Source organism: Pseudorca crassidens, chromosome 12, assembly GCF_039906515.1.
Source record: "Pseudorca crassidens isolate mPseCra1 chromosome 12, mPseCra1.hap1, whole genome shotgun sequence".
Classification (NCBI taxonomy): Eukaryota; Metazoa; Chordata; class Mammalia; order Artiodactyla; family Delphinidae; genus Pseudorca; species Pseudorca crassidens.
Window position 1 is genome coordinate 69186899 of NC_090307.1, and position 23338 is coordinate 69210236.

Below are 23338 nucleotides of genomic sequence, written 5' to 3' on the forward strand. Positions count from 1 at the left end.
TTATAATTTTATCAATCAAATTCTTAGAAGAGGGAAAAAGTCTGCTCTCGCCACCCTCCCCCCTCACTGCCCCCCCTTCACTCTCACTTTCTTCCATTCATAATTTCCTATGATGCACCTCAAACAACTTCCTGGACGGGGATCCCTGCTAAATATAGCTGTTTCTCTCTCTGTCTTACAACACAGGCTCCAGTATATAAATCGGGCAAATTCCCCATTTGAGCATGAACCTCTGAAAACTGCAGGCATCTAAGGTCTCCTCCAAGGCCCTCTGGAGTCCAGCCCATAATGAAGGTCTTGGCGGCAGGTAAATCCACCCGCCCCGCGCCGGCTTCCGCGCCCCGCCACGGGCGCAGCGGCAACTTGGGGCACTTGGCGATCGTGAGCGGGACACCCACTCGCCGCAGACACACGGACACTTGGGGCGCCCGCGCAGCTCGCCGGGCCGCCGGAGGCGCTGGGTGGCGGCCGGGAGCGAGAGCAGGCACATGGTCCCGGCACCGCGCGCCCAGCCCGCCCTGGGGCCCGCAGGTTGGCGGGCAAGGGAGGGTGCGCCGCCGCCTTCCTCCTCCTCCTCCTCCTCCTCCTCCTCGCTCCGCCGGCTCTCCTGCTGCTCTTCCAGCTCAGCTTTCTCCGGGACTCACCCTCCCTCTTTCTTTTTCTTTCTTTCTTTCTGTCTTTCCGCTTTCTCTTTTCCAACCGCGTCCCGGGCTGCTCCCTGGGAGGGGCGCCGGCCTCTGAGCAGCTTGCAAACTCCGGCCCGGGACGGGAGCAGGTGCCGCCTCCATCTGCTAGTGTCTGGAAAGCTGTGGTCTGTGCTAGGTGAGCCTGGGGTGTGGGGGCCCCCCAGCCATCGGGGGCCTCAGCACTGCCGGGGGATGCTGGGAGGCACAGGGGACCCAGAAGTGAACTTGAGGCTGCCACTGTCCCAGGAGGGGAACGGGCTCCTGCGCGCCACCCTTTACCCCAACCTCATCGGTTCTCCAGCCTCACAGGTCCACCGACCCCAGCCCTTGATGCTTGGGTCACCTGGAAAGCAAGGGGGGTGGGGGGAGGCGGAAAGTAGGCGCCCTGGGCGGGGAGGGGCGATCCTGGACAGGCCCGGACAGCTCTCAGCTCTCCTGTCACCTTTCACTTTCCTTCCTCCCCCGCCCACCTGGCTGCGTGCGACATTTTCCCTTTTTTCTTTCCTGGTTGCACCATTCCTTTGCCCTCCCGAAGGCTCTGGGGGACTGAGGGACCCCAGGATTCTCCTTGTCCTAACCCACAACCTGGAGCAAGGACCAGTAGACAGGAGTGGGAGGGCATGGAGGCCAGGAGGAGTACAGAGTGGGATAGGAAGTTTTGAAGAATGACTTGGGAATGGAGTGGGGAGGGGCAGAACTGCAGAATTGGGGTGGAGTTGAGGGTCCTAGATAGGGTAGTGGCCACATTTGGAGAAGGATAACCACAGAATTAGGGGACAAAGGGCCCAGTGAGCCAAAATCATGTGACAGGTTTGGGAGATGAGGGTCAGCAGAATCCCCCCCCTCCCCGTGGTCCCCTAAGGAGCCCACTCTGGGAGATTGAAGTGTGAAATAACACTTAGGAATCTGGACCATCCTGGGAGGTGGGGAGGTAGGGGCTGCTCTTTTCCTTGAGACCTGCTGGGGCTGGGGCGTGGTACCCTCCAGCCAGAGGCCAGGATGGTGTCACCCTGGACCCAGCTTCCAACTGGTAGAAACAGCTCACGTCCTGCCCCTTGCTCCTGTCAGGAGACAGCAGGGAGTGATCGATGGGAGTGAAGCAGAGACAGAGGGTTAGAGCTCTGGAGAGAGGGGGACAGAGAAGCAGATTTGGTGACATCGTGAAAGTAAGAAAACAGCCATGCTGGGCGAAGAGAGAGCTGGAGGCTGAGAGGGGACACTGATGTCCCTGAGGGAGACGAGGCGCATCCTCTACCATGAGACCCCTTGCCCACCCCCCCACCTCCCTGCTCATGGCTCCCTCCTGCCTGTTCCCAGGAGTTGTGCCCCTGCTGCTGGTTCTGCACTGGAAACACGGAGCGGGGAGCCCCCTTCCCATCACCCCTGTCAACGCCACCTGTGCCACACGCCACCCATGTCACAGCAACCTCATGAACCAGATCAAGAACCAGCTGGCGCAGCTCAACAGCAGTGCCAAAGCCCTCTTTATTCTCTATGTAAGTCTCCCCCCAGGGTACCAAGGAAGGAGGGAGGGAGGGGCTGGGCTTTGCTGCAGGGACCTGGGCTGGCGGGGCTGGTCAGGGAAGGGAAGGGAGGGGGACTGGTCCCACCACACCCAGACTCCCTCAGCTTCCTCCCCACCCCCTGGCCCAGGCTTCGCCACTTGCCTAGGGTGCCCAGTTAGATAGGGGCAGAGCTGCCTGGAGAAGGGGGTGCCTGGCACTTCTAGCCTTGAGATTCTTCCACCTTGTGGAGGGAGAGGCCGATGAGAGACAGAGAAGGAGGTGGTGAGGTGGACGGCAGGGTGCTGTTGGGAGAGACGGCGGGTTGTGGTTGACGGGGGTGCAGAGCCGCCCAGGAAGAGGGTGAGTGCAGTGGGTGAAAGGGCAAGTGTGTGTGGTGCACACGTTGGAGGTGAGACTCGGGGTTTTCCTTTCTGTCCCCATGTGGTCCTGATGATTGTGATGAGGAGGATAATTCCTTGCATGGTATAGGCCTGGATGCTTTGCCAAGGGAATCCACACCCACAATTACTTCAGGCTCTCAGGACAGTCCCGAGATGCCTACAGGGCAAGTGATTGGGTCCTCATGCCACTGTGTTTGGGGTGTGGGGACTGAAGCCCAAGAGCTGACCCAGAGGCTTGGTGGCAGGGCTGGAACACCCATCCCTGACTCCCATGTCACCTCCCCTCCGCCCCTCTGCTCCTCAGTACACGGCCCAGGGGGAGCCATTCCCCAACAACCTGGACAAGCTGTGCAGCCCCAATGTGACCGACTTCCCGCCCTTCCACGCCAATGGCACGGAGAGGGCCCGGCTGGTGGAGCTGTACCGCATCATCGCGTACCTGGGCGCCTCCCTGGGCAACATCACGCGGGACCAGAAGGTCCTCAATCCCAGCGCCCACAGCCTGCACAGCAAGCTGAACGCCACGGCGGATGTCATGCGGGGCCTCCTCAGCAACGTGCTCTGCCGCCTGTGCAGCAAGTACCACGTGGCCCACGTGGACGTGGCCTACGGCCCAGACACCTCAGGCAAGGACGTCTTCCAGAAGAAGAAGCTCGGCTGTCAGCTCCTGGGGAAGTATAAGCAGGTCATCGCTGTGGTGGCCCAGGCCTTCTAGACGGGAGGTCTCATAGCGCACAGTGACCTGAGATCTTAGACTTAGGTGGCTCTCAAACTGTGGTCGGGGCCCAGAGCAGTGCCCAAGCCAAGTGGGGGCTGCTCGCAGACCCCGAGGGGTTCCTGGCCAGTCTATTCCCCTCCAGGGTGGGCTGTGATGAAGCCAAGCAGAGCCAAAACTCCCAGAGGGAGAACCTATACATGGCGCCAACTAGAAGAAGGCGCCCCTTCTTCTGGGATACTGCAGCCAGGCACCCGGTGTCAGGCTGGATTTCGGCCCCTTCTCGTCCCCTCAGCCAGGGTCTTCATGAGCAAACCACACAAGTTGCCTCCAGTGACCCTGACCATGGGGCAAGACAGCAGGGGTCGGGGGCATTGCCTGGCCCCCAGCAGAATGACAACTATCAGTGCCTTCGCTGCCCCTTTGGTAGACCTTGAAAGGTCTGGTTGGAACTCAGGCAGCCCAGAGGGGCTGGGATCCTGAAGGATCCTTGGCCCCTACAAGTATGGTGAGTGGAAGGCTAGAAAGGGAACTCTGGTTTGAGATGCTGCCTTGTCTTGGGTGTGATTGGAGAGCTCAGGCCTAGGACTGTCAGGTGGAAGGTTCCAGAAGGAGGTCACTGGCCTTCAGCCTCCTGGGGAGGCAGAGAGGCCACCTTCAGGCCTGGGAAGGAAGAGAGGCCCTTGAAAATCTCGATGGGCTCTTCTTCCTTGAGCCCGCAGTCTGTCCTGCTGTCCCGGTGGCTGGGGTCTGGTGGCTGGACCTGGAGGCGGGGTGTGGGGAGGTGGACGGGTTGTAAAGTCAGGTGAGGGGGTTCTGAGGGGACCCAGAGTCTTGTGGGCAAGGGTCTGTAAGGGAGGGGTGGATGCAGTAGTTCAGAGTGGCAGCTCACATCTGAGGCCCACGGAGGCCCCGTGAGGTCACACAAAGGTACTTGAGGGGCACCAGAGGCCATCGCTGGACCCCGGAGCAAGGGGACAGCAGAAGTTGAGGTCAGGGTCTCAGGAAGCCTGAGATCCAAGGGTGCTGTGTGTCTGACCCAGCATGATTGTCTATTTATTTTGATGCCCTATTTATATTAACTTATTGGTGCTTTAAATAGCAAAGTTAATTCCCCTTTCCCTGCTCCCTCTCCAGCAGAAATAATATGATGGCTCCTTCTGCAGGGGCCGGGGCCAGGCCTTAGCAGGGCCTGGTCTGGAAGTCGAAGATGTTACAAGTGGGATAAGCCTTATGGGTGAGGCTCATAGAAGGGTCAGGAGCTGAGAGAACTGGTCAGTCTGGGAGGGGACGGGGGACCCGGCTCCAACCCCCACCCTAACGGTAACTGGCTCTGGGGCTATCGGGACCCTGGCTGCAAGGCAGGCTGGGCCAGTTTGTGGAGTGGCCAAGGGGCCTTTTCCCAGGGCCACCATGTTGCTTGGCTCCAAGGGGCCCATTCAACACTGTGTTGTCCGGCGCCCCCTGGAATTGTGCTGTTGGAGGCAACATTCACCATAGAGATGGCACCCCTGGAGCAGTGGGCAAGGCAGCCCTGGTGGCCCACCTGCTGCTGTTTCCTTGTCCTCAAGCTGCCTCTAGACTAGCAGTCTGGGGGCCCTGGAACAGTCCTGACCAGCACCCAGCGGGGAAGTGCCTTCTCGGGTGGCCTGAACACCCACAGAGGGCGAGAGGACCTGGCTGGACCTCAGGAAGCTGGACGGCCCAGGGAGGAGGCCCCTGCTCTGGAGAGGAGGACGAGGAGGCCCTGGGATGCAGACCAGGAAGCTGTGGTCCCTCCTGCCCCACCTCCCCCCACACCCCCACCCATGTCTGGGCTCCCAGGCAGGGAACCTGATCCTTTCCTTTGTGCTGGGGCCAGGCTAGTGGAGAAACGCCCTCCAGTCTGGGAGCAGGGGAGGAGGGCCCAGAGCTGGGGCAGCTGCTAAGAGCAGGGTTCTGGCGTCTTCTCAAACCCTGAGCGGGCAGCGAGCCTAGCCGTTCAGCCAGCACGATTTTGGTGCTTTGCACTCACTTTGCACCCCTCTGCCTCCTCCGAGCACTTTACCCGTGTCCATCGGAGGGCAGGTGGGCAAGGCAGCAGGCAGGCCCTGAGGCCTGGGGTCGGGGGCTGGAGGTGGGAGTTGTCCGTCCCGTTGGCAAGACTGTTTTGTGGCGGGTGGTGGAGGAGACCACAATGGTTACATGTTTTCCAACACTGTCTTAACTGAGGGTTAAGACACTGAGGGTCACGCTCAGCCTTGTCCAGCATCTCAGCCTGCTGTCCCCCGTCGCTCTGCTCCTTCAGTGAACGTGGCTTGGAAGGCTTGGAGCCGGCTGGTCCCCCTTCATCTCATCATCCCGTGGACGCAGACTCCCCGTGCCAGGCCCACCTGGGCAGCCTCTGAGGCTCGGGGACCAAGCGATTCTCCTCCCCCAGGCGTAGCCCCGGCTCTGCCCCTCACCCTCATCCTCAGTGCTCTTTGTAGAACCTGTCTGGCAGATGGGCACCCACTTTGCACAGCATCTCTGAATTCTGGAGCCTTTGTGTGGAAAAAAGCTTTGCAGGGCAGGAAGCTGTCCACTTCCTCCTTTATCTGGTTTTGACCCACACCTGCATCCTGGGTCACGGCCCCAGCCCGAGGAGGAGGGAGAGGCCGGCAGGAGAGGAGGGGTTAGGACAGTCCTTTTGCAGTTTATCGAAAGAGGGGTATTGGGGACCTTATTTATTTAAAAAAATTTTAAATGAGAAAGCACCACTATTTATTTGTCTCTCCTCCCCCTCATCCTTCTCCCCCTCTCCTTGTCCCCTCCTTGGGGATGTCTCCCCGATAGAAGCAGTCCAGCTCTGCCTCGCTGGCTCTCCAGGAAAGACATAGCGTGTGGGGCTGGAGGCCACAGCCAAGTGAGAGGTTAATTTCCCTTCAGATGGTACAGATGTTCTTACTTCCGGATTGCCACCCCCCTCCACACCCCCGCCTGTCCCTTACCCACACCCAGTACCTGGGCGTCACTCCCATCCACACTGCTAGCTCTGTGCATCCTTCCGTGTTTCCCTCCTTCCTTTCTACTGGAAAGGACTTGGCCTTGGGGGACAAATTCCTATTGATGAATGTACCCTGTGGGAATGTTTCATACTGACAGATTATTTTTATTTATTCAATGTCATATTTAAAATATTTATTTTTTATACTGAAGGAATACTTTTTTAAAAAGAAAAAAAGAGAAATTAATAAAGAATCTACTCTTGGCAAGCTTTCCAGATTGTATTCATGTGGGGAGATGGGGCTGGAGGGCCTGGGACCGTCTCTGTCCTGGGCGCCCTGCTGGGTGGGGCTCTGCCAGGCCAGGGGCGGGCGGGTGGGAAGATGGGGTGCTTCCACCAGGCAAGGGTGCCGGCATGGGTGAGGGCGGGGTGGGCAAAACGCTGGCACAGGCAGGACAAGGTGGGTGGGGCTCCAGATCATGGGGTGCCACCAGGAGGTCCTGTTCGGAATCACGCAGGACACTGGGGCCAAAACCAGGGCTTCTGTTGGGCTCTTCTGGGCCTGAGGAGCTCTCCCACTGCAGACACTGCTGTCCCTGTTCCTGCCTCACATCTGGGGACCCCCTTTCCCTGCAACCTTCTTCCCAGCCTCCTGGGACCCCCTTCCTTGGAGAACAAGAGAGTTTGGAACCGGATGGTCACAGACGCAGCGACTCTGGAGCAGCCCCTAGTCTCTCCCCGGTGCTTTGCTGGGGTCCAGGGCTCCCCCAGCTGAGATTCCTTTAGGGATGTGGGCAGTTTTCTGAGAGCCACCTACGTGCTCTTTTGTGAATGTTTGTAAGTGTCAGGTCGTGTGTAGGTTTCCAAAGGTGCCTAGGATAGAGTTCATGCCTCTGGAAGCTCCAAGGCGAGTGGGACAGTGAGTGAACGTGTGTGTGTGTGTGTGTGTGTGTGTGTGTGTGTGTGTGTGTGTGTAATGGAAGAGGCACAGAGGAGGTGCTGAGCCAAGGCGGAGAGAGCGCTCACTGCCTGGTGTCAGCAGGGCGCTCAGGCCGAGGTCCTCTGCTTTCTCTGCCAAGAAGGGCCTTGACTCACAGCAACACTGGCCTCACCTGGGGGTGATCAGGAAGGTGGCATCACTGCCTCTTATTAAAGGGCAGATTTCAATTCAGCAAGTCTTGGGTAGGGAGGGAGCAATCCTTGCTGAATTGAAATCTGCCCTTTAATAAGATCGCAGGTGATCCGAGTGCACGTTAAAGCCCGAGAAAGGCCGCTCTGCCCTCCTTCCACCTCTCCTCCTGAGTTGACCAAGACGCCAAGTGTAAGTCACCAAGGGCTGCAGGGTGGACAGCTGCCTGGGAGGGAGGGGCCGGCGGCTTCTGGGGGCCCCCAAACCCACAGCTGTTTCAGACTTTTTCTCCTGAAGCTCCTGGCAGAGAGGGGGCAGGCTAGCTGAATCCCCCCTCCAGGCCACACTCCCAGCATCCCCCACTTCTCCTTCTCTCGTGGGAGACAAGGTTGAAGCTTTTCAAAAGAAACCTTTGCTAGAAAACTAGAGGAAAACAAAGCAAACACCAAAGCTCAGACAGGAGGGAAATACAGGGATATCAGATCCTAAATGTCATCCTGGGGGCGCTGGCTGGGCTGCCCGGCCCTCGGGGTCTTCCCTCACCTCTGTGGGGAGTTCTCACCCCAAGAGAGGGCAGGTGTTTTGTTCTCTGCCCTGCTGTGGCCAGAGAGAACACAGGTGGTTAATTGGTCATTGGGTGATCCTCCCGCAGGAGGTGAAACAGTCGCTGGGTGGGAGGAAAGGAGGCCGCCACTCTGCTGGGAAGGCTGTGCCCTTGAGGCCTGGGTCTTCGCCGTGCTGCCACATGCAGTCCTGTGACCCTCCAGAGTGAACTCAGCTCTCTTATCTGTGAAACTGCAAGAGGAATCGGTGATGAATGCCATCCTATCTACTTCACGAGGCTGCCGAAAGGCACCCGAGAGCAGGGAACTCGAGACGCTGTGTGAATTGGCATGGCCGGCCCATCAGTAGGTAGAGATGGAGAAAAGAGAACCCAGTGCCTCAGACCCCAGAGCCGTCTCTGCAGGAGAAACGGGGTCCTCTCCCCCAGTGAGTGCAGGAGGGAGGAGCTGACAGCTCTGAGTCCAAGGCTGGGGGGCTAGGCTGACGAGGAAGAGAGGGAGCAGGGCGGACAAACTTTCAGTGAATTGCTCCTCTGACGGTACCCTGAGTCGCGGGCCTGGAGGAGTCCAGCCCAGAGAGGAGCCAGGGGCAGCCCAGGTACCCAACTGAGCCCTCTCCCATCCTGGCTCTCAGGAGGTCAACAGGACAGGAGAGACACTCCCTCCCCCTTACCAAGAAGCCAATTGTCAACAGCTATCCCGCTAGAGGCACAATCCCACGGGCTCTGTAATGACCCTGTACTTTACAGTTTACAAAGCATTTTCTCACCCATCGGGAGATCCTCCCAACCATTCTGAGATGGGACTAGAGTACTAGTCCATTTTACAGATGAGGAAACTGAGGCCCCAGGAGGCTAAGGGACTCTCCTGACATCCATCACTCAGCTTGTTGAGAGAGGCTCCTTATATTTGTTCATCCTTACATTCATCATCTGTCCACTTACCTTGTCAAGACTCTACGAGCCAGGCTTCAGACCCAAGCAGCTCAAGGGTCAGCAGTGGGAGAAAGAATTTCCCAGGTCACCTCTGCCCTAGATTCAGACTAGGCAGAAGGAGAATTATATTATCATGCTAAACAACCACATTTTCAGCAATAAAATTAACATCGTAATGGAAACACTATATATTTATTTCCTTATTTATAGTCCTCTTTGTCCTAAACAGCATGCAAAGCATCTTGCAACAGAAGGCACGTTATAAAAATACTGATAAAATAAAGAGAATCAACATCGGAGAAGACAGAGACAGAGTGAGAAAACTAAGACCACAGAGAGAAAGAAAATAAATGTTTCAGATCACGAGGGGCCACATAATTATCATGGCTGAGCTTCAGAGTTGGCTCTGAGATTCCTGGCAGCTAAAGGAAAAAGGGAAATGTGATCTATTAAGCAAAAAAAGGAGGAGGCTTTCTAGAGCCTCAGGGAAAACACAGCCTGTCCTGGGACTGGGTTCTGAAGGGGATTCCTCCCTTGAGACCCACGGGGGTAGTGGGTGATGTGATGGGCCCTACTGCAGTGAGTGAATTCCTAGGGGCTGTTTCTGCAGCGGTCTTTGCAAAAGCTAATGCTTAGCATCCGAGGCAGCCCAATGACAGGAATTCTACAAGAGCCCAGGACAACGCAGTTACAGACTGGCGCTCTGGCCCGACCCAAGAGTGGACTTCTGAGTCCTGAGGTTGAAGCAGGGGCTGAATATGCCTCAGAAGCATCCCCATCCCCAGAATTTTGAAAAACCTTTTTATGGATGTATAATATGCCTATAAAATGGACATCAGATGACTTCCTCCCTCCTGGAAGATTCTGTGAGGCTGGAGTGATGCCGGGTGGTGCATGAGGAGAGGGGTGGGAAGGATGCACCGTGATGCAGGCAGGGGTTTGGGGGTCGGTGGGCCTTGAGTCTCTGTCCTCACCTCACTCCAAGGCCACTGCGGTCCCCTGGGGCCCCTGGCTTCAGCGTCCAGGACACTTTCCGTGCCCCCTCCTGCCTGAGCAGAGCGCAGCTTGAATCTGTCCCTTCGACTTGGGGGAAGCACTGCCCTGCCGTGGCCTCACTTCAGGGGCCAAATATTTCAATTATGAGGACGCGGTCAAGCCTGCTCAGTCCAGCCTCAATGACGGCGGTGAGGAGAGGGTATCTCTGGGGGGAGTGGTGGGCGGCGTGCAGAGAGAGCCGCAGACGGGAGAGGGGATGGGAGGCTGAGTGGGGTTTAGGGAGCAGACAGGCCTTCTCCGCTGGCTGAGAACAAAACCACCGGCTGGGAGGAAAATATGTGTGAGGCATTTTTGTAATTCCAAGAGGCTCAGTCCAGCTCCTGCCCAGATGGTCAATGAATCAAAGCCGGGAAGGGCTCTACCTGTCAGCAGGCTTTCTCCTGGCCCTGCTCACCAAGGCCCCACCTCTCCGACCCCAGCAGGCCAGCTGGAACCCTCCCAGTTCCCCAGAAGGACGGTTCTTTGAAGAGTGTGTCACAGGCAAAGACCAGATGCGGGCAGCCCATGGGCAGAAGTCTTGGCATCCTCCTCTGCCTGCTCTGCTCCCCAACCTTGGAGAGGGGCATAGCCTGCATCGCCCGCTACAGTGGGTTGAATGGTGGCCCCAAGAAGATATATCCGTGTCCTAATCCCTGGAACCTGTGTGATGGTGTCCATATTTGGAAAAAAAGAATCTTTGCAGATGTCATTAAGGATCTTGAGGTGAGATCATCTTGGACTTTTCAAGTGAGCCCTAAATGCAAGGACAAGTGTCCTTATAAGAGGCCCGCAGAGGAGAGAAGAGGAGATGGTCACATGAAGGCAGAGGCAGAAATTGCAAGGATGCAGCCACACGCCAAGGAATGCCTGGGGCCACTAGAAGAGGAAGGGAGAATCCTCCCCTGGAGCCTTCCGAGGGAGTTCGGGCTTGCCAACCCCTTGATTTAGGACTTCCAGCCTCCAGATCTGTGAGAGAATAAATTGCTGTTTTAAGCCACCCAGTTTGTGGGAATGTGTTACAGCTGCCCTAGGACACTAACACATCTGTCTATCCCCTTGAAGGAGCCCTGCATTTTCATTTTGCAATCACATTGCTGGCCCTGCCCAACTTCACCTTCTCGGCTGGCCTCCCCAGTGCCTCCTGACCTCTGGCCATGTGGCTTGGTGGTCTGTTAAATGTCTCATCTTTTCACCGTTCCACATGTTTGCTCTGGCTCTTGCCTTTTGTCTAGAATGCCCTTCCTCCTTGGTTACATGGGAAATTCTTTGTGGTCCTTCCAGGCCCAGCTCAAATGTCACCTCTTCCATGAAGTCTTCCTTGACTCCTTCAGTTTGACTGTCCTAAGTCCATTTTAGCTCCAATTGTATTTTTGCACAGGGCTCTAGAATTTGCCAAGCTTTTCCTTTATATGATCATGTTTCACAAGGATAATGATACCTGCTGTTTTTTGTGCACCTACGATGCACAGAGCATGTACTAGGTAATAGAAATAATAGCTTCCATGTACTGAAGGCCTATGCCAGGCACTTCACCAGGTTACACTATGTAAAGTGAGTGGAGTACAGACCGCCCGTGTCCACAGCCCTGGGAGCTAAGAAGTACAGAATCTTGGCCCTACCTTGGAGAGGCCCAAATGGAATCTGCATTTCAGTGTGATTCTCAGGGGATTCTGTTCATTCGAGTCTGAGAAGGGCTGACCTACAGCACCCAGCACAGGGACAGGGCTCTGACACCCTGGGTTTGAATCCTGGCTCAGTCCTTTGCAGCTGGGGGAGCTCAGGCAAGTTTCTTCCACTCTCTGGGCCTCATTTTCCCATTTCCCATTTTCCCTCATCTTCCCTCATTTTCCCATTTTCCCTCCCCTGTCATGTGACTCTCCTACAGCCTTTGAGAGAAGTAGATGCCATAATGCCCGGCACATAGGGTAGGTGGCTTAGGTAGCATCTGAATATCCAAGTCCTAGCTGCCTCCGCCTACCCTGCCCACAAGGGCCATCTGTTCTTGATTCATTTTGAGAACTTTTGAAAGCCCCCCGCCATGATGACCCTGCTAAGGGAAACCTCAGACCTCCTAGAGGCAGCAGAGGAGGTATTGGGATGCAAGGGGGCCTTTTCATCTTCCCCACTCCCACCCCTGGCCTGGGCTGGGGACCCCAATACCCCCGACTCAGTCCAGCCTGCCACATCCTCTAGTTACCGCCCCTCACCCCAGGGACCCCCGGGGAGGTCCTGCTACCCAGCAGCAGTGAACCCCCAAGGGAAGCGCTGGAGGAGGGGTAGCCGGGCGTGAGGTCAGCCCCAGCATCAGCCCCTCTCACTTTCCCTGGAGGAGGCCGCTGTGCGGGTTCCAGCCCTGGGGGAGGTCTGTCCCCGCTCCAGGGCCAGACCACAGGCAGCCACGCTGGGCTGCTGCCAGGCTGGGGGGAGGTGTTCTCAGCCCCCAAGCTCCTCTCCGTCTGGCCCTCAGGACCCCTCCCCGACCCCAGATCCAAGCAACCACCAAGGGCTCTTCCAAGCAGGTGAGGTCATTCTCTCCACCAGACCAGCCTGATGCAAAGAAGTCAGCCACCCGCGTGGCAGGATTCCCACACCCCAAGTCCCTGGTCCAAATCTTCTCCCCCAGCAGCAGCCCTGGGCCCCCCATTCCCTCCACTTCATTCCCTCCAAGGGGTCCTCAGGCGTTGGCCCCAAACACCTGTTGGGGAAACAGACCCCCTGACCACCCTCCAGAGTCTGCGTGGGTCCATGAAGACAGGCCCAGAGTGGGTGGGCCTTTGAACAAGCTCGGGGCGCAGACAGGTGCCAGAACCCCTGGCTCCAGGCATCATTCTCTGCCTCCAGAACTCAGGCCGCACTGACTAAGTTTATTCTGTGCTCACAGCTTTTATCACAGCTTGGCCAAGACAAAGTCTTTCTTCCGCTTTTTAGGGTTTCCCAATCATACCGCTCGGGATGCCCAGAATGTTTTTGCCAAAGGCCTGGGGAGGTTCGTGGGCCTCTGGAGGGTGGGTGAGTACAGGATCCCCCAGGAGACCTTTGAGGAGGTTCAAATCTCAGTCAAAAGAGGTAGATCTCAACTCGGGTGATTTTGTCCCAACTCACACCTCCCCCGGCCCCGGGACATCTGACAACATCTGGAGACATTGCTGGCTGCCACATAGAACTAGTGGATGTGCTCCTTACTGGCATCCAGTGGGTAGAGGCCAGGGGTGCTGCTAAACATCCTGGAAACCACAGGACAGCCCCCCTTGCAAAGAATCATCGGCCCAAATGTCTATGGTGTGGAGGCTAAGCCCAGGTCAAAACGAATCCATCAGTCAACCCATCTTCTCTCAGCATCTAATCTGCTCCCAGAAGATGCAGCCCCCCGAAACTGACTGGATCCGCAGCTTCAGGCCTTGTGTGTGAGCACATGCATATACACACACGTGCACACACACAGGAAGTAATCCGAGAGGTCAACAACAATGCAAGTTCACACACAGACGTGGTGGGCAGCTGTTGGAAAGCTCAGAGGATGGGGAGACAGGAAGCCTACATCCTGGTTCTGGGCAGGCATCCCCATTACTGTGCCCTGGACCTCTCACTTTACCTCTCTGAGCCTCAGTTTTTGCATCATAGAGATTTGTTTAGGAGAGCACAGGCTTGCAGCCAGACTGCCCTGGGATTGGACCCTGGCTCTGGCCCTCACCAGCTATGGGAACCTGGGCTCCTTACTTCCCTCTCTGAGTCCCCATTTCCTTGTATGTAAAATGGGGACCCCATGTCCTACCTCACAGGGCTGCTGGGAAGATGAAAGGAGATAGTACACAGAAGGTGCCTAGCTCAGTGCCACCACCTGGCAGGCGTTGTATCATGGCGCTCTTCCCTGACACTTCCGAGGTTCACACCAACACAGAGTCTCCACCAGGGTTGGCACACAACGACCCACCAGCTTAGGGTTGCAGATGAATCCAGGACGCTACCATTCAAATTTAACTGGATGTCTGGTATTTTTAGGTGCTAAATCTGGTCCGCTGTCTGCTTTTGTAAATAAAGCTTTATTGCCACACAGCCTTGCCTGTTCATTGACACATTGTCTCGGTCTGCTTTTTGTGCTACAATAGAGTCAGTATCCAACAGAGACCTTATGGTCTGCAAAGCCTAAAATAGTTAGTATCTGACCCTTTACAGAAAAAGTTTGCTGAGCCCCGGGCTAAGTTGGGAAATGATTGCCTCAGGGCTGTGGGGGTGTGTGTCTGGAGCCCACGGAGGAACTGCCCCCCTTTCTGGGCAGTGGGTGGAAAAGGTATGTGCAGAGGATGGTGGGCCCTTCTGATTACCTTGCTGGCTGCAGCCTGCAAGACATCAGAAAGAGCCTTGGCCTCAGGGGACAGGGGCCTGGGTTCTAGACCTGGCCCTCCACTGACTTTTCATTGACTTTGGCAAAGTCCTTTCCCCTCTCTTGCCCCAGTTCTTACTTCCTTCATTTGTTCAACAGATGTTCATTAAACGCATGCAATGTGGCAGATGCCGCCGTACACGTGTCCCTGCTCTCACGCGGCTTCAGTTCAAGGTGAGAGAAAATGAACAAGCCTACACATCCCCAAGCTGGTGTCAGCAGGTGAGGAAATTATGAGGATGCTGTGGCAGAGCTGGGTTGCAGGAGGTGATGTTTGAGTGGAGACTGTGATAGAGGCGGAGCCTCGATTGCCCCGCCTGCTACCTCCTCAGGGCTGCCCGGGCTGCATAGGGCAGGAACGGGTCAACTCTGGCCAAGAGGCAACATTTTTTTTAAACCCCTTTGTGTAAGACCCCTAAGAGAGGGGCCTTTCATCTCACCTTCTGATTTGGAGAGGAGAGGCCACCGGCCAGTAAGGCTGCCGCCTGGTGGGATGGTGGGGGTTGGGAGGGGGTTGGGTAGTGAAGGAAGGCCCGAATTCTGACCATGGCCAGCAGCTACCTCCCTTCCTGTTTTCCTGCGCCCATTCCCAGGAGTGTCCTGTCCCAAGCCCACAGCTGGCCAAACTGGCCTGATCCCAGTGGCCAGGCCAGGGGCCCAGGAGGGCTGTGCTGCAGGGGCTTCCTGCAGGGCACAGCTCAGACCCCCGGGCCAACCAGCAGCCCTGGGCAAAGTGGGCCAGAGGCTCCTCCCAGCCTTGGCTTGTCCTCCTCCAAGGGCCTGGCCCGGATGTCCTGGGAGGTAAGGAACCCGGCCCAGCCCTGTCTGGATGGGAGCGGTGGTTGACGGGGACTGTGACAGCCGTCAAACCTGGCATATAGGCCCACCCGCGCTCCCTGTGCCCCTAGAACCCCCTGCAACATTGTTTTATTCCCTCTTCCACAGAGGAGCCTCTCAGTTCTGAATTCTTTCCTCTGGACTGTTTTTTTCTGCAGGATTAATCTAATGAACAAATTACCAATGATTATGGCTTGATGCTGTGCCAGGGGTGCTGGTGGCCCAATGGAGACACCACTAGGTCACACATTTACATTTTAATTGGGGTCTTTGGAGCCCTAAGGCAAATGAGTGACTAATGGTGGAATTTTAGACACATGGCAAGTCAGTGGGGGGATAAGACCCTTGGATTATAGTGTATATTAAAAAAGTAGTTCCTTACAGGTGAGCAGGGCTATAAAATTTACTAATGTAAAACTCATCTCATAGGCATTCATTTATTTAATTTCCTAATAACCCGATTGGAGAGGCAGGTCTCATTTGAGGCTTTCATTCACATATTATTCAGTGCCTGGCTCTGTGTCGGCTACTAGAGCCAGGGGTGTGGGTACGTGAAAACACAAGAACCCTTTTACAAGGAGGCCATGTGGTCACTGTAATACAGAAGACAACTGACTCAAAGGAGGCAGTGAGGAGGAAATGGAGGCTCAGAGATGTGTTGCGCATCCCTGCAGGGGATCAGCATGGCCCACTGGGGATGGGGGGGATCCACTGCTCTCCACCCTCAGGGGAAGCTCACTGGTGTTCAGAGAATGAAAGGACTTTGCATTAAAAAAGTTTGGGAAACCCTGGGTTAAACAAAATCAAAAAGATGTCTTCGTTGTGGGACTTCTCAGAGCCTTTAGGACAGTCAGGTGGGAGGGGCGAGTGCAGCATGTCCATAGATCTTTCATAACTGTATTCCGTGGACACGGTCTGGGAAATGCTGATCTGCCCACTTCCTTTAATGTCCTGTTAGGCATCTTTCCCAGAGGCCACCGCCTGCCTGCCCCACACGAATTCTGTCTGCAGACCTTTTGTCTTCCACTTCCCTAGACTTCTGGCACGACCTGGGCTTCCTGAACAAAAAGGGAGACGGAGGGGAGTCAACAAGGCACAGGTCTTTCTGCCCCAAATCTCAGCTTCATCTCACACCTGCTAAGCCAGGGACCGGAGCTAGACTCCAGGGCAGGGCACATGGCACTCTTGTGAGGGGTCCTTGCAGAGATGCCCCCAGCCACACTAGGCATGGCCCCGGGGGTCCTAGTCAAGGCTGGGGCCCGAGTAATCTTTCTAAAACACAAATCGGCCGATGCAGCTTCTGCTTAAAACCCTCAGTGGCTCCCTAGTACCCTCAGGAGCAAGTCCAAAGCCTCACCTTGTGCTCTGCCCACCCCTGAGCCTCATTCCCCATCACTTCCTGCTTTACGCTCCAGCAAAACCAAACTACTTGTGGTCCCCAGGACACGCCATGCTTATTCCTGCTTCCCTGCCTCTGTACATCCAGTCTCCATGTCTACAGCATCCTTCGCATTCTTCTTCCTTTGTATCATTTCATTCCTCCTGAGAAGCCTCCTAATTAGGCCTCTTCTCCTGTGAGAATTCTCCCCGCACCCCCAAGCTGGTGTCTCCCCCATATTCTAAGAAGTGATCTTATATGTGTCTATCTTCCCAGCTAGACCACCCCCTGTTCTATCCCTCTGAGTCCTCAGAGCTGTACAGAGGACCGTTCCACGGCCGGCACTCACAAATGTGTACCAACTCCTAGGTATCAGGAGACACATGGGGTCTCCGGTGGGGAGTGCAGGACCACAGACTGGCTGTGTGGCTTTGGGCAAGTTCCTGGACCTCTCTGTGCCTCTGTCCTCTTCTGTAGGTTGTGGTCACTCTGAGTTGATAGGCGTATAACATAGAACAATGTCTGGCCTGTGCTAAGAAATATGCCTGTTATGCTATGCTTACAATGGTGGCATCAATACCAAGGTCCCTGTGCTACCTCTGTCACTGACTGGCTGGCCGTGGGCAAGAGCCTTTTCCTGGCTGAGACTCAGTGTCCCCAACCTCAAAACAAGGCCATAGGATGGTTGATCCCTGTAGTAGGTTGAATGGTGGTCCCCCCAAAAGGTACATCCACATCCCAGCACATGTCACTGTGACCTCATCTGGAAAAGAGTTCTTGCAGATGTAATAAGTCAGGGATCTCTAAATGAGATTATTCTGGATTATCCAGGTAGGTCCTAAATCCAATGACAAGTGTCCTTATAAGAGAAAGGCAGAGAGGGAATTCCCTGGTGACCTAGGGGTTAGGATTCTGGGCTTTCACTGCTGTGGCCTGGGTTCAGTCCCTGGTCGGGGAACTGAGCTCCTGCAAGCAGCACGACATGGCCGAAGGAAAAAAAAAAAGAGGGAGCGAGAAAGGCAAAGGGAGATTTGAGACACACAGGGAGGAAGGCCATGTGAAGACAGAGACAGAGATTGGAGTGATGCAGCCATAAGCTAAGGAAAGCCTAGAGCCATCTTCTAGAAGCCACCTGGAAGAGCAAGAAAGGATTCTCCCCCTGAGCCTTCAGAGGGAGCATGGCGCTGCCCACACCTTGATTTCAGACTTCTGGGCTCCAGAACTGTGGGAGAATAAATGTCTACAGTTTTAGGTCACCCAGTTTGTGGTCATTTGTTATGGGCAGCCACAGGAAATGAACACAATTCCTAAGAGGTTCACCTAGCTCCTGTGAGAACTGACCCAGAGATTCTCATTATTATCAGATATGTTCTCCATGGGTAGCCCCAGGGTCCCTGAAGCCTGAGAAGGAGAAACCCTATTCCTTCTCTGAGAGATTGATCCTGGGACACCTACCCTTCCTCCCTCATCATCCCTTAATAACCCATCAATACCTGTGATGGTTCGAGCTGGAAGAGTCTTTTGAGATCCTTCCTCATGCCTCTGCACCTTAGCATAGGCTATTCCCTCGGGTGGAAATGCTATTCCCTGCTGCTTCCATCTGCCACTTGACTACTCAGTCTCCCAGTGGGCTCAGACATCCCCTCTCAATGAATACTTCTTCAAACACTCACCCACCAGCTTCCTGGCAGAGTAAACCCTTAGCCCCTTGTCCTGATGTAGCAGGGGCCATGTCTTTATTCATTTCTCTATCATCAGCATCTAACTCAATCCCCAAGCCCTGAGCAATCACTCAAGCCACTTGTTCTAACGCAAAGGCAGGCTCCCATCAAACACCCGCAGCATCCAGGTTAGGAGACCAAGCCTGGGTTTGCTCAGGGCCACTCAGAGGATGGCCTGGGAGGCTCTTGACAGTGGAGCTGAGAACTCTGGCTTCAGCCGCTGCCAAGTGACTCTACCTCTCTGAGCCTCGGTTTCTTAATCAGTTAAGAAAAAAGGAAAAAGAATGTACAGCAAACCTCAAAGGGTTGAGAAAGTGCTTGTGCAGCATTTCAGAGTTACAGCTGTTGTCTTGGGGCTGTGGCCACTGCCGTCAGGCTGGGACCAGACCTGTGTGTCTCTGTCATCCAAACACAGCGGGGCCTGCCCGGGTGTGCTTATGTCCTCGGCCTGTAACCCTTTCTGGGGTAATGAGTTCCATACGTTTATCTTTGCTGGGTACTGTGAATTCCTGTTTATCCAGAGACCCACAGAAATAAACACAATACTCAAATGACCAGAATTTTCCATCTCAGCATGTTCAAGGATAACCCCAGTCACAGCTATCCCCTGGGCCTTGCGAGATCCTGAGTGTGCATCACACACACGTCCCCCCAACCCCCGTCCCTGGCATGTTTGGTTGCATTTCAACATTTGTGGGGCCAGTTATAGAACTGCAGACCACAGGAGCTAGAAGGGCCTCAAAGAAACCCCTGTGGGTTTCAAACTGGGCCCCGAGGAGCCCTGGTGGGCGGGGAGGTGACCCAGGGCTATCTGGGGGAGTGGGGAACGAGGCATGCTGAGAAGGCAGAGCTCAGGGTTTTACATTTTGGGCTATCACATGAGATTTTCCTTTAAGGAGGGGGGTTTCTTTTGCTAAAAACAAAATAAAAACACCCGTAAAATGTCAGAAACCACCAACATGGTTCAAATCTTCCTCATTTGACAAAGGAAACCTCTGGAGCCCTGAGCACCTTAGCAGGGATGGCCGATTGTGCACTGGTTGCTGGGTCCTGAGGTCCCGCCTGAGCCCATAAAGGGCAGTGGGCTTCCCACCATCCTGTGCCTAGATTCCTACCAAGTCAGAACACCCTCTGCCCTGCCCATCTCCCTGGCGGAAGTTGACTGGGCTTCCCTCATGTATCCCAGACTGACCTCCTTCCAGCTTTGAGGAAGAGGACCTGCTCAGGGACCAGGGGTTTGGGGTGCGGCCGGGCAGCAGGTGGTTTCCCGAGGAGGGGTTCAGGGGTCCTGCGAGTAGCGCAGGGTGGTCACAGGCAGCCTCACTGACCAGGGTTGGCTTAGTGATGTGCTGAGCTGAATTCTCAGAGCTCGCTCCCTCGGGGTGTGTATGTATGTGTGTGTGTGCGTGCGCACGCGTGCGTGTGTGTGGAGTCCCTACCATGTGGGGTCCCAGAGGTGAGCAAGACCCAGTGACCCTCCAGGAGCCTGCGGCCCAGCGGGAAGACAGACATAGAGGAACTCAGATGCTGTGCTATTTAGGGGGGCGCTGGGAGCTGGAATATAATAAAAAAGGGGGCCGTGAATGAGATGGGGGGGTGGGGTAGGGAGGGACTCCAGGGAGAGTGACATTGAATCTGGGAGGAATTGGAGTAAGTCAGGCAGAGGAGCAGGAAGAATGTGTAAGAAGACAGAATGACGGAGACAGATGATGACATTAGGTGAGATGACGCATGTATGACGCTTAACAATCATGCAGGCCTCAAGGGCTCGAAAAATGACAGTGATTCTTGTAATTCCTTGTCTAGAATGACGGAATCATGGGCTCTCAGGGGATCTAAAAGGTCATCTAAGCCAGTGCTTCTCAACAAGGAAGGGGGGAAATGGTGTGATTTTGCCCCAGGGGACACTTGGCAATGTCTGGAGACATTTTTGATTGTCACAAAGATTGGGTGGGGAAGCCTGTGCTGCATTAGAGATAAAGGCCAGAGATGTTGCTGAAAATCATACAGGTGCTAAGGGTAGGCCTCAACTCAGAGTGTCAACCACACCAAGGTTGAGAAGCTCGGCTCTAGGCTCACTTCCCTCTCTCTGTGAGCCACCTCCACCAACTGACTGTCAGGTCTGCACTTGAGCACACCCCAGGGACAGGGAGCTCATTACTGCCAGGCAGCCTGTTCCGTCCATAAGTTCAGCATATTCACAATGTTCCTTTTCACCATGATTTGAAATCCCTTCTGCACGTTCCTGTAACCTGCAAGCATTTGTCCTAGTTCTGACCCTGGAACTAGCCTAAATTGAGCATCTGCTTCAGATGCCTTCTAATGTTTGTGACACTTCAAATGTTTGTGAACCTTCAAATGTTTGTGAATCTTCCAATGTCTGCGAATCTCCAAATGTTTATGAACCTTCAAATGTTTGTGAATTTTCAAATATCTGTGAATCTTCAAATTCTTGTGAATCTTCCCTGTTCCAGGCCCCTCCATGTGATCAGGAAGCTTGACCTGGGACGTGGGGTGGTCCGCTGCCTGTATGAAAAGCACAAGGATCTCGGCACCCCTACTTGGGAGCCAGCAGGGCTGGGGCCGAGGAGCCTTGTGTCCCTGGGTTCTCCTGATGCCACTTGACGCTCTTGGTCATGCAGCTTCTCGGAGCCTCAGTTTTGTCTCCTGTCAAATGGGTAGGAAGACAGCCTGGCTTTTCTGCTTGGTGCCATGATGCTCAAAGGAGGTAACAGATAGGAAGATGTGTTAGAAAGGTGAAGACACTGCACAGAACAGTATAAGAGGTTAAGCTTATGGGCCAGGGTTTTTTTTTGTTTTTGTTTTTTTTAAATATTTATTTATTTATTTATTTGGCTGCGTCAGGTCTTCGTTGCGGCACGAGGGATCTTCATTGCTGCGTGCGAGATCTTCGTTGTGGCATGCGGGATCTAGTTCCCTGACCGGGGATTGAACTTGGGTCCCCTCCATTGGGAGCGTGGAGTCTTAACCACTGGACCACCAGGGAAGTCCCTGGGCCAGGTATTTTCATGTATGTGACTGTCTTCCTATTCGCTGATAGCAGAGGCAGAGCGGCAGTGGTGATCCCATTTTACATAGGAGCAAACTGAGGGGGCAGAGACCACAGTTAAGACATGGCAGGAACCGAAGTGTCCATCAACGGATGAACGGATAAAGAAAATGTAGTGTACCCATACAATGGAATACTATCAATACTTAGCCATAAAAAAACCCTGAAAATTTGCCATTTGCAACATGGATGGACTTGGAGGGCATTATGCTAAGTGAAATAAGTCAGACAGAGAAAGATAAATACTGTATGATATCACTTATATGAGGAATCTAAAAAATAAAACAAACTAGTGAATATAACAAAATAAAACTGACTCACAGATATAGAGAACGAACTTGTGGTTACCAGTGGGGAGAGAAAAGAGGGGAGCGGCAAGACGGGTAGGTAATGAAGAGGTACGAACTATTATGTATAAAATAAGCTACAAGGGTATATTGTACAATACAGGGAATATAACCAATAGTTTATACTAACTATAAGTGCAGTATAACCTTTAAAAATTATGAATCACTGTGTTATACACCTGAAACTTGTATAATATTGTACATCAGCTATATCTCAATTAAAAAAAAACATGGCAGGGCCAAACGCTGAACCCAGATCCTCTGGCTCAAATTCAGGACCACAAATGCCAGAGCCACGGCGGCCAAGGGAGGGAGAGGAACGCATTGGGGTAAGAAGACAGGAGGCTGCCTGGCACCACCCGTGGGAAACACCGCCGTCACGCACGCTTCTGTTGCCCCTTTGAAGCTTCCTGTAGCTGGGTTCACCTGAACACAGGGAGCGGGCCCACACCCAGGACACCTGCCCCTCTTTCATACCCCCCTCCTCTTCCGCTTCCTCTCCAGGCCTGTTTCCTTCCTCACTTCAAAGCTCACAGGTCCTCTCCTTAGAAGCTACTTTCTTTTCTTTCTTGGAATCTGCCCAGGAAGAGACGCCTGCGTTTCTGTTTCGATTTCTCCTCAGGCCCACGTGTTTCCTGGGGAGGTTGGGGCGGGGGTGGGGGGATGTGGCCCATGGGCAGCTACCCATCAGGCTGGGAAGCGTGCCTGCGGGGTCCCGGGCCCTCTGCTTCCAGGCCCTGACACCCAACCACCCCATCTACTTCTGCCTCTCTATCTGTCATCAGTTTGCCCTCTTCAATCTCTGGCTCAGAGACTCACAACTTCAGAGATGGGAGGGTTTTTGTTGGAATCCAGGCTCAGAGAGGGGCAGGGGCTTGCTTGCAGGAACACAGCGAGCAGGGGCAGATGGGAGTCCCCTGCCTTTCCCACTGTGCCAGGCAGGAATCCTCTCTCAGCCTCTCCCCCACTGCCACCCTCAGGACATTTTCTGGGTATGCTTCTGCCTCGTCCACCTGTGACATCTTTTTCTACTCCTCACTTTGTTGTCCACCTCATTCTTTAAGACACAGCCAGTGTCACCTACTCTAGGAAGCCTCCCTGGATTGCCTCCCCCTTCGCCCCAGCTCCCTGGGCTGAGAGATGGTCCTTCTCTCTTCCCATAGCACTATAACTACATGGCCTCAGGTGGAAAACTTGTTACTTTCACACTAGGACTCATGCTCATCCTCACACTGGCCTGTGATTTCTGGTGTCATGAATGGAATTTTGGCTTCTCTGCCCTCCCTCACTTGTGAGCGCCTTAAAGGCTGCACCTTAAATCTTTTCTTTCTTCTTTTTTTTTTTTAAAAAAATATTTATTTATTTATTATTTATTTTTGGCTGCACCAGGTCTCAGTTGCGGCATGTGGGATCTTTGTTGCAGCATGTGGGATCTTTAGTTGCAGCATGCGGGCTCTTTAGTTGCAACATGCCAACTCTTATTTGTGGCATGCATGCGGGCTCTAGTTCCTTGACCAGGGATCGAACCTGGGCCCCCTGCATTGGGAGTGTGAAGTCTTAGCCACTGGACCACCAGGGAAGTCTCAAATCTTTTCTTTCTTAAACAGCTTTACTGAGATCAAATTCACACACCATACAATTCACCCATTAAATGGTTTTTAGTGTATTCA

The 23338-nt window shown here is 54.4% G+C and overlaps 1 protein-coding gene and 1 long non-coding RNA gene across 3 annotated transcripts; one reads left to right on the forward strand and one right to left on the reverse strand.

Moving 5' to 3' along the window:
* Positions 1-153: 153 nt before the first annotated feature.
* On the forward strand, positions 154-6540 carry LIF (LIF interleukin 6 family cytokine). 2 transcript variants are annotated; one of them, XM_067700280.1, is made up of 3 exons: positions 154-307; positions 2004-2182; positions 2897-6540. In XM_067700280.1, exons 1-3 carry the CDS (start codon positions 289-291, stop codon positions 3305-3307), a joined length of 609 nt encoding a protein of 202 aa, XP_067556381.1. In that variant the 5' UTR covers positions 154-288; the 3' UTR covers positions 3308-6540. The 2 variants fall into 2 exon arrangements, with proteins under 2 accessions (XP_067556381.1, XP_067556380.1); XM_067700279.1 differs by lacking the exon at positions 154-307 and adding an exon at positions 489-822.
* Positions 6541-7969: 1429 nt separating this feature from the next.
* Positions 7970-9967, reverse strand: LOC137204158 (uncharacterized). The gene is made up of 3 exons (XR_010933444.1): positions 9874-9967; positions 8909-9006; positions 7970-8196 (listed from the first exon to the last, which is right to left on the reverse strand). It is a non-coding gene; the product is annotated as an uncharacterized lncRNA (long non-coding RNA).
* Between the last annotated feature and the right edge of the window lie 13371 nt (positions 9968-23338).